The sequence below is a fragment of the Boleophthalmus pectinirostris genome, unplaced genomic scaffold, assembly GCF_026225935.1.
Source record: "Boleophthalmus pectinirostris isolate CB_2022bp ecotype Guang Dong unplaced genomic scaffold, ASM2622593v1 HiC_scaffold_14, whole genome shotgun sequence".
Classification (NCBI taxonomy): Eukaryota; Metazoa; Chordata; class Actinopteri; order Gobiiformes; family Gobiidae; genus Boleophthalmus; species Boleophthalmus pectinirostris.
This window is the reverse complement of record NW_026571047.1, coordinates 7,581,548-7,597,577: the sequence shown is the minus strand read 5'-3', so window position 1 is coordinate 7,597,577 and position 16,030 is coordinate 7,581,548. Positions and strand designations below refer to the sequence as shown.

Below are 16,030 nucleotides of genomic sequence, written 5' to 3'. Positions count from 1 at the left end.
AACATTTTCAGTTAAGAAAAAGTTTAGTGAATGCAAAAAATGTTCGTAAGACGGCCTTGAGTACAAATTTGTTCATAATGTTGTGATAATGTTGTTTGCTCATCACAAACATATCTGGAGTTGTGTTTTGTTTCATTCAAACACAAACCCTGCATATTTAGGTTCTTCTCTAAGACACTTTATTCCACCTTGTGATGTCATGTGGTAGTACAGGAATTGCTCCACTGTGTTTTCAAACGCCAATCTCTACTGAACTAAAGGCAAAAGATAATTGTTAAAATGAAAACTACCACTTCATGAGGTCACCAGATGGAACAGAGCATTTCTGAGCTTTGGAAATATAGACAGACTAATAAAAAAGGATTATTGTATTTTTCAGACTAAGACGCACTTTGTTTCATGGGTTTGGGTGTTTCCTGCGACTTATACTCCGGTGCGACTTATACATTAAAATTTTCACACTGATAGCCACAAGAGGCTCGAGTCTTGTGTGTCAGTATCTGCTGCTACTATTAGTCCTGTACCACTCTCACTTCACTCTACTGCGCATGTCTCCAGCAGAAAGAGCTGCTGTCTTGCTGCAAGTAGTGAAATATTGAGCTGAAAATGGTAATCGAGCAGCAGAAAGTTTAGAGTGAGCGAGAAACTTGTGAGGGACTGGCGGAAAGCGGGGATGGAGAACAAAGCTTCACGGCAACCAGGAGGGTGTGCCATGTAACTTTCCTGGAAGTCACTGGATGGCTCAAAGCACGGACTTTAGTGACAACCGAAACCATCCTGTCGGGATTCAGAAAGGCCGGAATAATTCTAACTGGAACTGATGCAGAGTCTGATGACAGCTACACAGAAGAGGAAGCGGCGCTCCGTTTACCTCCGGAGGTCCTGGAGTTGCTCAGAAGTGACACCGAGGATGAAGAATTGAATGGATTTAGTGATTTGGAGTGAGATGGAGAGTTTGGTAAACTTGTTCTGTTCTGTTGTTTATGTTATAGTTTATCTGAAGAACTGTTCATATGTGACATTAACAGTCTGTTGTTCTCTGTTCTGTTGGTATTACTAGAACTTGACTTTCAAGATGAAATGTCAGTTCCTGGTCTCTGTTTTTGTCAAATAAATTTCCTCCAAAAAGTGCGACTTATACTCCTGAGCGACTTACAGTCCAAAAAATACAGTACTCAAACAAATAAAACACAACTCTAGGTATGCTTTTGAGGAGGTAACAACACTGCAACAAGGCTTATATCTCACAAGTCAACTGCAAAGGGCAAATAAGATAACCTAACCTTAAAATTGTGTCTAGAATTTGAGTATTGCAGTATTTTAGTACACTGATAATTGCTGTGACTGCTGCTACCTGTACTTTCATTCTGCTGAGTTAGTAGCAGCTCCACACTCTCTGGGGCATCACACAGCACATAATGGGCAGGATTGTGACCTTAAGTAACAATGCTAACAACCAATAGGGAATACTGCACAAGGTATACACATATCTACGGAAAGGAAACAAGTATTCAGCAGTTGCACAATTGACACTTTGCACTGACATCTCACTGGGGGATTCTACATGTGTCTCTGTGATAAAACGTTCAACAGGGTGACACAATGCACACATTCGCAAACGCTGGCGAAAAAGTTTTAAGATAGTCTGACAACTCAAGAAAAAAAATACAATATGGACGTAAATAAACACATCATTTCAGAAGCCTGTGACCAATACAAGTGTTTATGACCCTGTTTAGGAGTTTGATAGAAATTTGTTTAACAGCACAAATCAGCTCATCTGTTGTAGTAAGTCAGTTCTTTTTTATCAAATTGTGTTAAAATATGGTAAAGCTCAGATTAAAGTTTAATTTGAGTAACAGATCTTCAGGCAGAGCAGTGCCTTAAGTTTACCAGATTTTCGTCCACCTTCGGTTTGGGGTGGTTGGTTATAATAAAACTGTGAAACAAGTCTGTAATTAAAGAAAACTGTTTAGCACTTGGCCCATTCATGACAAATATGAGTCTGTATAGTCACATTTTCTTTGTGTTTTGGTCATTTCTAAACATCGAAACAAATTAAAATGTATGGCCCTCTTTACTGTTGGCACGGATCAAATTGGTCAAAACAGTTTGTGCAGATTCATTCTCCACTGTCCCTTCAGAACGCCCCACTGTGTGATGTTCCACCCACTGTCCTGCTCATTCTGTCCTCCCGATGTCAACTTAATTGATTATTATTTATCTTGAAATGCATTAATCTCAGTTATCTTAAATATTTTAAACAGTATTTAATTCCATTCAGATCCTCTTACAGATTACGTCATGTAGATCAGATATTTTTTTGTTATCCCCAAGAGTCAAAAAACAAATAGGAAAACACTCATATAAATATAAAGCTCTCTGATTAAAACAATCTTCCCACATCAATTCACACATTAACTTCTGTCCCTTCATTTAAAAATGCTCTGGTGCAATACTTACATAACCTGTGGAATTGTTTGTGATCATCTTGTTGAATTTTGTTGTTCACCTTGTTGTATTTTGTGACTATATTTGAACTCTGTCTTAGTTTTGTTGTTCAAATTTGATTTATTACGTGTCTAACTGTCAAGTGTGTGTGAGTGTGTGTGTGGTTGTGTAGATGTTGTTTTGTTTTTTTCTGTGTTTTTTTGAAAACGGGATGGCGACACATCTCCAGGGCTTGTCCTCCAAATAAATAAATACATAAACAAATAAATAAATAAAACTAGGGACACCTGGGGTATTTCTTGTATAAAACTGGGATAAATCTCAGGTTTTGGATAAATCTGCTGGGACATCGGACACAGGGCTTAAAACTGGGACTGTCCCGAGTAAATAGGGACGTCTGGTCACTCTACTCTAGTTAGCATCCAGGCAGGTTCATGTTCTCCCTAACAGCCAATGGGGAATTCTGTGTAAGTTATACAGACATCTAGACAAGACCTAGCCTGATTCATCAGCCGGTTTTACTTTGTTTTACTTCATTTCACTTCGTACAAACCATCTGACCTCACAGCATTAAGATTCGTTTGATAGTAGGCGGGTACTTTTTATCCATTTAACCAATCGCTGCTATTTGGTCGTGACATATGTAATGCGCCGCTAACTGGTATATTAAGCTTTTCCCAAACCCCATAGGAAGAAGGGCAATAACGTCTTTCTCCTTGATAAAATTCACCAAACATTCTCTTTGTTCCGGCTTTAAATCCTCGATCTCGGGAATCATTGTCAACACAGATTGGCTGGTGCTCAAACTCGCACTTCTGGGGTTTTTGCGAACCGTCTAGTGCATTTTGATTCCTGACCTAGTTGCTGGAGAGAAATTAAACTGAGCGGAGGCACTAGGTGGGGTCAGCCTGGCTAGACAATATCAGGCTGACTCACTTAGTTTGGCTAAGTGACTGACTAATCATAAAGGATTTCCAGGGTTCCCACTCTTTTTCACTGATAAAATTTAAAAACTTTTCCATGACTTTTTCATGACCTAAAGTGAATTTTCCATGACTTTACGGCACCAACATGTGTAGAACTGATCAGAATTTTAGGGCTAAATCTGAAATGTGAACCCTTCCCACTCACCTTATGGTTTGAGATTATAGTTTTTTAACATTCATAATCCTGTCTGTGCATTTATTATCATCTCTTCTAAACAAAAGGCACAGATGTTCAGAAATAAACAATAGCCTCATGAGAACTTGTAGCTGCGTGAAAGAGATACTAAAATTGGATGACTTTTCAAGGCCTAGAACATGACATTTTCAGTTTCCATGACTTTTCCAGGATTTCCATGACTGTGGGATCTCTGAGTTTCTCAAACACATGTGAATGAAACAAACCACAACACCAGGCATGTTTTTGAGGGGTTCACAGCATTATAACATGACTTACAGCTCACAAGAGTCAATTTTGCGTAATATAGCATCATTAAAGTCAAACACGCATCAGACAGAACAGTGCCTACAGCTAGCACCACACCCCCGGTAACGTTGAAGACACCAGCTGCAAAGTGCCAACAGCAAAACTCAACTGCTGACTCACGGGTTCGGTTGCATCATGCACCGTTTCAAAATGCCGGTCACGTTCAAACTAGATTAAAGATAAACCGTGCGGCCTTACCGTGAGCGTCTCGGTAGTAGGCATGGGTGACGCTGCGGAATCGCTCCTGTCCGGCCGTGTCCCAGATCTGTAACACAATCACAAGACACAATTACATACAGAAAACAGCACATCTAAAAGGGCACTATGTCGCTTTTCGTTTAGGGGTCCGTCACCTGCTTCTTTCTATGGATATGTCATTGCTCTGCCTTGGTGTCAACAAAATCTCCATAAAGGAAAGTAACTGACGGACCCTCCACCAGAAAAGTTACACGATGCGTCTTTAATTATTGCATACTAATGACTTCCAGACACGTTGAAATGGAGAACGCTCATAATTATACAGAGAAAGCAACGGTGGTCTAAAGTAATTACAAAAAACATCATTAAGAGTGTAATAAAACAGAAAGCTATTAGCGAGCTGGTGTTCGTCATGCCAGGAAGTGTTGGAAGAATTACTCTGTTTTTTTTTACTTATGGGTCTGGTCAAGCGGTAATGGAGGGAAACGGGCAGATTTTTTACATTCAAATAGCTCTTATTCAGAAACTAGAGGGACTATTGAAATAAGTAAAGTATCAGAATGTAGGAAAGAGTTACACTTCAACAGGGTCAAGTTAAACCTGTGATATTCTTTCAAGTTGCTGACAAAAAATTTTAAAACTCATGTCGGTAACAGAGGGAATGAAATATGCAGCACTTTTTGGTGATAACTCTTGGTTCTCACTTACATATCCTTAACAAACTGGTTTGAATATTTGCTTCATATAGTTTTCTACCATATGGTACAAGATTAGGTCAGTCCTTCCAAGCAAATTTTTATCATTTTAAATACTTTTTTCATGTACCTTCATCAACAGTTCAAAGATGGAATAACACAAGATATGATGAAATACATCCATTTATTTACATGATTTGCAGGTCTTTGAAATTTGGGAAATAATTTTTGTTCCATGTTTCATACATGGTCTGTTTAAAACATATGTAATTTTAGAACCAAAAATGGTACAGAAAAAAGGTCAACAGTTTCATAAACTAGAGTACATATGTATCTGTTCAATACATTTTTATATCAGATGCATTAACTTGAATTTTTGGCCTTGTTGTTTACTTCTGCTTGACCGGGCAATTAAGTAAAAATACAGATACTGAAGCAAAAATATACTCCAGTTTAAATCTCCTCAAGTAAAAAGTCTAAATATTTTGTGATTTTGATGAAGGTTTGTGCTGAATTTTGTCCAAAAGAAACAATAGAATTTGCAATTGTTTTCTTCCTAGCTCTTTTTATTTGTATATTTTTCTTTGCTCAAACTATGAACTTGATCCAAAAAATAAAAAATAAAAACTGCAGGCTTTACATCAGGTGTCACACAATAATAAAAATCATGTTCAAAATATGGTGGAGTAGAAAATACACATTCATGGTGTCAAATGCAGTGAAATAAAACAAAAAAGTACCCACTTTAAAATGTATTTAAGTAAAATACAGATGCCTACATTTTTTACTTAAGTACAGTTCTCTGTTGCTTTTACTTCATTCAGGGTGACCAAATGTCCCTGTTTACCCAAGACAGTCCCAGTTTTGAGTCCCGTGTCCCCTGTCCCATCAGATTTATCCAAAATCAGTGATTTGTCCCAGTTTTATACAAGAAATGTCCCAGTGTAAAGGTAATTACATGGCATTTGATTCCACTTGTCATTGCTCTTATGAGGCTAATGCAGTTTGGTTGAATAGTGTTCTTTTGTGATGACCAGTAGTGATAAGTGCCCCAGCACCGAGAGCATGTTGCCAGTTCAGAGATGGGCACGAGGTGGGTCACTGATGTTAGATGTGTCAGTGTACTTTTCTGGGCTATTAGACGCGCTCTTAAGCCTCCAACCCCATCAAAAAATGACAGCGCACCTACAATCCAGAGCGCCCTATACACAAATCCACTCGGGTGTCCCAGCACGACTTCAGTAAACTACAAAGCCGCACCACCCGCAGCGCACGCAAACACACACGGAGCAGACAGCGACCGCGCAGTGAAACACACCCACAGACACACTCATCACTCCATGCCGACGAGGAATGGAACGGAGGAACAAACCGAAAACGCGAGTGCAATGTGCCACTTCTAGACACAACTGAACAACTGAGTCACTGCGAACACGCCGACAATCCGTTGGTCCCAGACAGCATCCTCCCTACACGCCACAACTGAACAAAGCCCAGAGTCACCGTGAACGCCAAAAACAAAGTCCCACTGAGCCATCCAACTGTTGTGTTTCTTTTAAAGTCCGGTGCGGTTTATTTGTGAAAAAATTTCGAAAATAGACCATTCAATGACAGTGCGCCTTATAATCCAGAGCGCCTAATAGCCCGGAAAATACGGTAAATTGTGTATTTCTGTTTAATTATTCATTATTTGATCATAGCCTAATTGTAAATCTTATTTACGTCATTTCGAACATTTCTGAACTAATATTATACTATATATATTGTACAAGGTATGAGTTATTACACAGTAATGGATTTTTAGAGTTGTCAGAAGCTAACTTTTAGATGCTCATGTGACTTGCTCTCCTTGTAGAGCTGCTCACTGTGTTGAGCCGAGATATCCTGACCTGTCCTGAGTACATATTTTGTTTCATGCAGATTAAAACCACAAAAGACAGCACCGTGTTCTGGCCATTTGTTCACAACACAGATAAACTATACGACAGTCAAAGGGAAACACAGACACGGGTTATTCCTGCAACCAAGATGGGCTTTTGCACGGCCAAGTTCAGCGCGGTTACACCAGGTGTCCCTATTTTTAACCAATTTAATCCCTGTCAGCAATAAAGAGAGGCATAAATTGTCATTTGTTTAGGTAAAATACAGAAAAGCTGCTTAAAAACGACCAAAACACAAAGAAAATGTGACTATACTGACTCACATTAGTGCCGAGTGCTTAACAATTTTCCTTAAAGGTTGTATGGAGGATTTTTTTGTTTCAAATTGTCAATGATAGCATTATAGAGGTGCAGTAGCCTTGTAATTATGATGACCAAAAAAAAGAGAATAAAAATTCATCAACTCTGGACGTGGTGGGGCTAAACATTTGCCAATAGATAACGACACTGCCTCGTTATCTGTGAGCTGACAGGCTGTCAATCAATCTCCCTACGTTTCTAGTGTAACTGACTTGCCTGCGCGCCGCCGGTACGTGGTTTACGTACGCCTGTCACGCAGTCCACAGACGCAAGACGCACAGACGCTGTTTACTCCACCAACGCAACAGTTCTTAGCGGCTTTTTTGATCTATATCTTCCTCGCAGTTAGCACAAAGTTTGTTGCAATGGCAGACAAGAATCCAGGAGCAGTTAGCCGCAAAAGAAAGTCCGTTTTTGAGATTGCTGAAAGAAGAAGACAAGGGGAAATGCAGCGAAGCCAAACTAAGGTGATTCTTGAAGATTCATTCCAGCGATGGGCGCAACTGCAAGCGAAGGGTCTAAAGACTGATGCACTGGTCGCCAAATTACTCCTGGACAGGTCACTTCTGCTTATTATGAAAACGTACTTTATTTCTAGACAAACGTTTTTCAGGACACGAATGTGATATCCTATGTCTGAAAACGTAATTTTCAATGCAAAGAAAGAGTCCGCTTGCTGCTGCGTGTTGTAGTAGTAGCTTCATTCGCACGGAATCTCCGCGCACCCTAGTTGTTTACAAGTCATTTGCAGCGATGAGTACTTGTTTTCTAGAAACAAACCTGTTTCTGGCGTAAGGAGGAGGAGGGAGGAGGCGTTTCTACGTAGGGAGCTGTAGGGGAGGGGGGGTGGTTTCACGCATGCGCAACATTTGAAAAACAACAAACAGTCGCTGGATTTCTCATTCCTTGGAAAATCAACACTCAATCAATCAACAATACAACCTTTAATTATGCACTCGTTTGACAATTTTATTATTACCAACCACCACAAACTGAGAGTGTCCCAGATTTTTAAAATCTGGTCACTCTAACTTTGTTACATTCTGCCAATGATGCTGAAGTTATTACGCTCAGTATTGTGATCTAAAGTTTGCAGCAGAGGTGGGGCCAAGTCGTTGTTCTCCAAGTCTCAAGTAAGTCTCAAGTCTTTGACCTCAAGTCAGAGTCAAGTCCCAAGTCAAATACAGGCAAGTTCAAGTTGAGTCCCAAGTCACTGGCCCATAAGTCCAAGTCAAGTCCAAGTCGTCTACTTTGAGTGTCAAGTCATTTCAAGTTTTTAAACCAAAGAACCAAAATATAGCTTAGATTTTTGCAATTTATATGAATTTTAAACTAAACTGTACTTAAAAGGTCATGGTATGTGTATTTATATAAGAGTTGTAGCAATGTTAATTTTTCCTTTTTATTTTTTTTCCATTTTATAAAAATAGTGACTCAAGTCTGACCAAGCCATGACTTGCAAGTCCACAACATTGGTTTGTAGCAAGAGGTGTACCTTATTTTTTCCCATTTCGTTTTATAGACTCTATTTATTATATCATTAATACTTGCTGCTTGGGGTGTTCTACATGTATCTCTAATGGTGGAATGTTTAGTGTTACTAGAGGTTTTAAGATCCAAGTCTGAAAGCTGAAGAAACAAAACAAAATGGATTTAAGCAACACATTTTCAGGAGTCTGATCAATACGAGCGTTCATCGTCCTGTTTAGGAGTTCGATTTTCTTGTTGTAGTTCCAGCTAAGCCAGTTCGTTATGTTCAAACAAAGCTCAAAGATTAAAGTCTAAAAGAGCTTTTAATAGAGCTGTGCCTTCAGTATCAACAACATTCTGAATTGTCCAGAGTTTAAAATGAAGGTGGATTGCTGAAACGGTCTTCTAATTACGTAACAGATTGCAGAGGTTTAGACATGGTTTATTTTTGTTTATCTCTGAACACACTGGGGCCTATTCTTGTGCATTTTCTGTAGTTAATCACATTCAAAAGGGGCGCTCCCTCTAGTGTCTTCACTCAGGCAGAGCTGCCCTAATTGACTGATAGAGATTAACGGAGGCCTCATTAAGTCATCGACGGAGCCTGGACCCCCCTCTCACTGCAGAAGGTTATGAAGACGTATGGGAGACTGATGCACCATGGGAACGCAGTGTCAGGGATTCGGTTAAGGGCCCATATTACTCTATTTTCTGATGTATGTTATAATGTTATTTCCTGATCACAAACAGACCTGGAGTTGTGTTTTGTTTCATTCACGCATGTTTAAAGATGCATTGTGTAACTTTACTCCATCAAATGCTTTCCATGGAGATGTTATTGCTTCGTCTGGAATATTTCACAGTAGAGGTCTACACATTTGAGTCCCGCGCCTGCCCGCTCCCGCAAAAAATTTTAATTTTCAGTCCTGCTCCCGACTGCATTTGCATTATTTTGCCCCGTGCCCGCCCACAAGTCCCGCAGGATGGGAACCTTTGCTTTCTTAAACTCTATCAACCACAGAGAGGCGAAAGAAATTGGGCTGCCCAGCGCGGTGGGCGATCCAGCGGCATGGTTAAGTCCTGGCTAAATCCTGCTTTAGTCCTGGTTTTAGAGCTGTTTTTAGACCTGGTTTAGACCTTAGTCCTGGTTTGAGTCCTGGTTTTGTTGCGCAGGCAGCACGACGTACGGAAGGAGGGACTATTCGCCCGCTGTACAGGACGCGGGGGAACTGTTCACGCGCTGTACGGAAGGAACGAGTGTCCTCGCGGTGTAAGGGACGGGTGGGTCAGTCTGCGCGGCGTACGGGAAAGGGAGACGGTCTGCTGCTTAAAATGTTTTTATTAATGCCAAATAAAATCTCCAGCACAAATTATGCATGATATTCTTACATTCACCTTTTTTATATTTTACTTTATACTCATATTTAGTTTGCGGGACTGCAGTTTATCATCCCTCCCACCCACTCCCACGTTGTTTAGCCCTACTCCCGCCCGCACCCGCAGCGAGCTTTCAAAATGTGTCCCGCGTCACTCTATTTCACAGTATGGTATTAAGCCTTTCTATCATCGTGGAGAATAAACCAGCCCAAGTTACAGGTCAGATCTCACAGTAAGAATGCCTGTTTTTTTCAATCTTTTTTTGAGCTGTAACTGAATAAACGTAAGCTAGACGTAGTTTAATGTCATACTGTGGAACATTCTGAGCAGAGCAGTGAAATATCCATAGAAACAAGCAAGTGATGAACTCCCAACCTGCTGCTATAAAGTTATAATCTCTGACACCTGTGGATCATTATGTTATCATTTGCACATTTTAAATCTTAATATTCATCTTAAACGACTTAATAAAAGAAATAAGTCCGCCGGGTTCCACGTTAAGGCCTGTTCATACTTCATAAGAACATAACTTGGTGATGTTTCCCTGTGTCTGATGAAGGAGTCCAGCCACTGCAGGGAGGTATATCGCGAGGGGATTTCTTTTCGTCCTGCCGCCTGACCACTCTTTTTTTTTTTTTTGGTGACCTGCGCGTATCGAGGCTCGCTTCATTTAGGGGAGGAGCTGAAAATGATGACGTCCGAAGCCTCGCTGCCCGGCTGTACCACGTGACTGATTCAGGAAATGGTTCGGATTTTGCTGCGATTTCTATTTTCATCATTTTGTTGGGAAGGTGACTTTTAAAATGTATTCCCCTACAGATTACAGATTACAGACCTCAAAATGTAGTTTGTAACCTAATCCATTAAATTACTTAAAGTGAGTAACGTAATCTGAATACTTTGGATTACTTGATATTGTCATGCTTTGTAAAACTACATGAATGCACCAACCACTTCCTGAAAATTCTTGTTTGTTCTCTGTTGAGCCCAAGTCTCCATGAACAGACTTTTGTTTACTGTAGAGAAGCAAAGACTAGAATCTTAACATAAGATGTTTTGTTTTATCTGCTAAAAGAAAATAAAAAGTCCAGTCTTTCCTTAACCAGATAAAAAATATTATTGATAGAGAAATGATTTTTATATGAGAAATTAGAAATTTATATGAGTATGTCCACCTACTGTTAGGTCTCATACTCTTTAGACCTGGTTTAGTCCTAGATTAGTTCTGGTTTAGTTCTGGTTTAGTCCTGGTTTTAGTTCTGGTTTTAGTCCTGGTTTAGCCCAAAATGTGAAAACAGGAAAATACCGTCCTGTAATCCATTTATTTCAACAAAGTAACATGAACTTGTGTGCAAATAGAAATAAGTCAATTTTTCTTGAAAAATCCTGCACTCGGCTCCACTTTTCTCATTTTTGACATTTTGTTGATGAGGGTGTCACGGTCAACAGTCAAAACGATCGTCCTTTAAGAGCGTTTGGAAAGAGACAAGTCTTCATTTGTGCTGCTCTGGTGGGAGGGGCCACGTACAGAGACGCTGGAGACGCTGCTGTGATAAACACCACAGAAAATTACCAAGATTTTAATAGAAAATATAATTAAAATATTTTAGTAGAAAATCAGCCGAGGGCCAGATTAAAGGACTTGGAGGGCCGGATCTGGTCCCCGGGCCTTATGTTTGACACTTGTGTTTTAGGGTTTTTATGTATATAGTTGGTGGTTTTAATAGTTATCTGGGTTTTGGGTTGTTTTATGGAGGTTTAGGTTATGATTTTAAGCTAATGATAATTTTACCATCCCTATTTTAGCAATAGTAGTTTTATCCAATCAGTAAGACCAGCATAAAAGGCGCCTCCAAACTAGTGATGGTGAGATGAAGCCCCATGAAGCACTGAAGCGTTCCAGCCATTTGCTCGACTCTTGAGCCAATGCTTCAAGGTGCTTTATTTGCTCCACTGCGCCATCAAGTGTCCCAAAAAATGTATAACAGGCAGAGTGAAAATAGAACAATCAACATGATCATCGAGGTTCTGATGGAAAGATTTATACTGAGTAAATGAACGATGAAATATATGTACTATGTACTATGTAAATATATATACTTTATGTCTGTGCTTATGCCACAATAAAGACGGCAAGATAGGGTCATTTTATTCATTTTTATTTAAAAAATATCAATTTCTCCACAGTATTTGCACTCAGACGGTTTCTTTTTTACGGAGAATTTCCCCTGCTTTAAAAAAATAAATAAATAAATAAAAATCTCAAATAGAATGCACCAAACTCGCAATAACCCAAAACCACAAAATGTTTTGGGGGAATCCGTTGCGTTTCACTTGCCGCTGTTTCGAATCGCGAACCACTTCCTGAAGCGATCACGTGGTAGAGCCGGGCAGCGAGGCTTCGGATGTCATCATTTTTGGCACCTCCCCCAAATGAAACAAGCCTCGATACTCGCTTCGCGGAAACACCCCCTTCTTTACTCGACACAGGCCTCGAAGCCTCGGCACATCTCATAACATCACTCCTCCAAACATCAGTCTGGGTTCTGCTGCTGGAGAGGAAACTGCTGCCTGCCTCCATTTTGCACCCTGCACTTTTTTTGCACTTGCACTTTTTGTAATCATTGGAAAACAAAAAGTAAACCGTGGACCACTGCTTCCTGTCTGTGTCTGGATTTTTTTTAACCTTACTCACTGAACCCCAAGCCGCTCACGGTCAACCTACGTCACAGGCGTCTTTATAATCATTGAATGTCATGTCGTATAGAGAGTATTTTCTCACCATTGAGCTGTGACTCAAAACTATCCTTTTTTTTTTTCTTGCTCCACACCGGCAAAGAAGCAGATAAACCTCGGCCACGTAAATAACCGATGAGTGGGAAGATCTCGCACAGCACTCCCCAAAAGTTCTGCTCAGCTGAGATGTCGAGAACAAGCCGCAAGAATTACCCAACAGGAGCTGACCCAACAAAATGACGTCATTTGGTTCGTCATTTTATCCAGCCCTGGGTGCAAGTTCTTATGTAGTATGAATAGGCGAGTTTCATTGTTGACAAAAGCGCGCGTTGCATGCTGGGAATTATTTTGGTCGGGGGCAATAAACACTAATTCAACATGACGGACGGAGCGAGAAAGCACGTAAAGGGTATTGATCCCGGTTATTTATCCACTCTAACGGCAGAGGACCCAAGACCATTTGACCAGAAATTGGTCATAAGCATCGACGGAGCCAAATCACCCTTTTCAACCCCTACAAAAGGTGGACCAAACCAAATTTCTGGTCAAAATCGCCAACTACCTGGCTAAATATTCACATCGGCGATATCCACAATGACTTGGTGGAAACTCCTGGGCCATTCACAGCAGAAAAGATGAAAACCTCCAAGAGTCTCGATGTGTTGTTGAACTTGTTGGAGTCCACGGTTTGTTAGGATCTTCTACGTTTGCTCTGCGAATGTTTGAAAGCCATTTAATTCACGTTAGCGGTTCTTTTCACTCAGAATACGAAAAAGACATTTTCCTTCTTCCGTGCTTCTATTTGTGCATCCGATAATGCAGCAGGAATTTACCATTATCGGGGATAAATACACGAGGTGACGCACTGTGTTTGACGCTATCGTGTTTCTTGCCTCCGACCAAAATATTTCCCAGCATGCAACGCGGGCTTTTAATAACAATGACGTCAGCTGAAACTCGCCTATAGGCCTTTAGAAAACTGTGGTGCCCAGTGGGAGCTGACGTCGCCGTAAACGTCATCACATCAAAGAGTCTATATAACTATAATGGACAGCTGCACGTCACAGTAGCAAGTAGCAGATTTTTTTTTCATTTACACCAAAATGACAACAAAATGCTTCCGAATCCTACTCGTAACACCGATGAGAGAAAATTGGAGAAAATTAGAGAACGAAGTAGGTAGAGAGCAATGGCGGTGAAAATGGGAGTTGAATGGCAAAATGGTGCGATTAAGATTTTAAGATTGCTCAAACATCCACGAATCACTCCAAATACAACTTCGTAAATGAGAAGGAGAAATCGCTATAACATAATTAAACCCTCTGGAAAGTCGATTTTGCATAATAGACCTGCTTTAACACACAAACGCTGCATATTTAGGCTGAGTTCTTCTCTCAAACAGAAAACACTCTGTTCCATTTTGTGACGTCATGCGCTAATACAGGTATTTTGAGTATTTTGAGTTGTGGAGATGTAGACTAATAACGTGTGAATGAAACAAAACACAACTCCAGGTCTGTTTGTGAGGAGGTAACAACATTAAAACAGTTTTACGTAATATTTTTGCATTAATAAAACCACACTCAAACACTTTACGCAGGTTTGATCGACGTGAGCGTGCACAGACAACATTTACATAAGCTCCGGAACAATTCCATTAAAATTCTTACCTGCAGTTTGACCTTCACTGCGTCGATGGTCAGGACTTTATTCTGAAAGACAAAAGAAACAGGGCTGTAAACATCGGCATAAACAGGATTTCAATGAGAAGGTTAATGCAGTGAAAGATTAAGGGGATTAAAGTTCTCCTTACTCTGTTTTCTTCAAACAACTCAACAAGCTAAAAAATGGATTTTAAAAGGTTAATGGGGTTACAGTTTAACACATATTTTGTCCTGTCCAGAGTAGTGTTTCAAACTCGATAATAAGGAAGAGTCTTGATACTCAATACTGATTCTGATAGCACAATGAAAACAAAAAAAGTTTTCTTTAGACAACATGTGATTTTCAACAGTAAATTGTAGTACTGTATTTTTCGGACTATAAGTCACTTTTTTTCATGGTTTGGGTGTTTCCTGCGACTTATACTACGGTGCGATTTATATATTAAAACTTTCACCCTGACAGCCATGAGAGGGCGCTCTAGGCTTGTGTGCCAGTATCTGCTACTCCTATTACTCCTGTACCACTGTCATTTCACTCTACTGCACATGTCTCCTACAGAAAGAGCCTCTGTCCTGTCTCCATCATGTCAGTCGATCGCACCATTACTTTTGTACCACTGAAAATTTTAAATTTAAATAAACTTATAAAGACGACTGAGGAGACTGAACACAAATGCCCCCAAAAGAAATTGATATATTGCAGATTAAAAGCTGAAAGTAGCAAAATATGCAGCTGAAAACGGTAATCAAGCAGCAGAAAGAAAGTTTGGAGAGAGCAAGAAACTTGTGACATCAGGAGGATGCAGCATGCAACTCTCCTGGAAGTCAGTGGATGGATGGACAAAGTCTGGACTTCAGTGACAACCAAAACCATCCTGTCAGGATTCAGAAAGGCCAGAATAATTCTAACTGGAACTGATGCTGAGTCTGACGACAGCTACACAGAAGAGGAAGCAGAGATCCCTTTACCTCTGGAGGTCACCGAGTTGCTCAGAAGTGACACCGAGGACGAAGAATTCAAGTGATGTGGAGTGAGATGCAGAGTTTGGTAACTTGCTGAAGAACTGATGTTATGTGACTGTCAGGAGATTATTTTGACTGACTGTTTTACCTTACAGGAATCTCTCTGTTCTATACTACTTTGTATGTTACTTATCTGTTCTACTGTTTACTACTTACTATTATTATTACTATTACTATGTTACTACCCTGATTTTATAAAATAAATTTCTCCCAAAAAAGTGTGACTTATACCCTGGAGTGACTTATAGTCCAAAAAATACGGTACTTTCTTTTATATTATCACGTGGTGTTATTTCTGTGTAATCCTTCAGGGGTCCAGATAAGTTCCAGAGTGGTCCATGGGCTTATACTAGACTAATCTGCTCTTATACTTTTTTCTGATACAGCTCAAGATCAGGAAAGGACAGGTTCATTTCTGTCCAGTGAATTGGACTTTTTTAGTATCAATACCTGCTCAAATTATTATCTAGTTTCAAGAGTAGTTTTGCTTATGATTACTATCTGATTTTCAATACTTTTAGCAACCTAAATGCGGGCGTACACATTTTTGGCCCTTTCTGAGCTGATTTTTCACTTGTTCGACAGTTTCTTTTGGGGGGGGATTGGGCCAAGTTTTGGCTTAATTGTGTGCCATGCTTGGTGTAGTAAATATGGGGTAACGAGAACCAATTAATACCTCATAACCAGCTCCCGATCAGCAATCGTA

General features: G+C 40.0%; 1 protein-coding gene across 1 annotated transcript in view; it reads right to left on the bottom strand.

Annotated features, from left to right (window-relative positions):
• The window catches only part of LOC110173688 (ras-related protein Rab-26), a 207,497-nt gene that overhangs the window by 130,189 nt on the left and 61,278 nt on the right, over nucleotides 1–16,030 (bottom strand). Inside the window, exons 3-4 of the mRNA XM_020939708.2 lie at nucleotides 14,308–14,349; nucleotides 4,120–4,186 (exon numbers count right to left, since the gene is read on the bottom strand). Of these exons, the coding sequence (XP_020795367.1) occupies nucleotides 4,120–4,186; nucleotides 14,308–14,349 (109 nt within the window). The remainder of the gene's footprint in view (nucleotides 1–4,119; nucleotides 4,187–14,307; nucleotides 14,350–16,030) is intronic.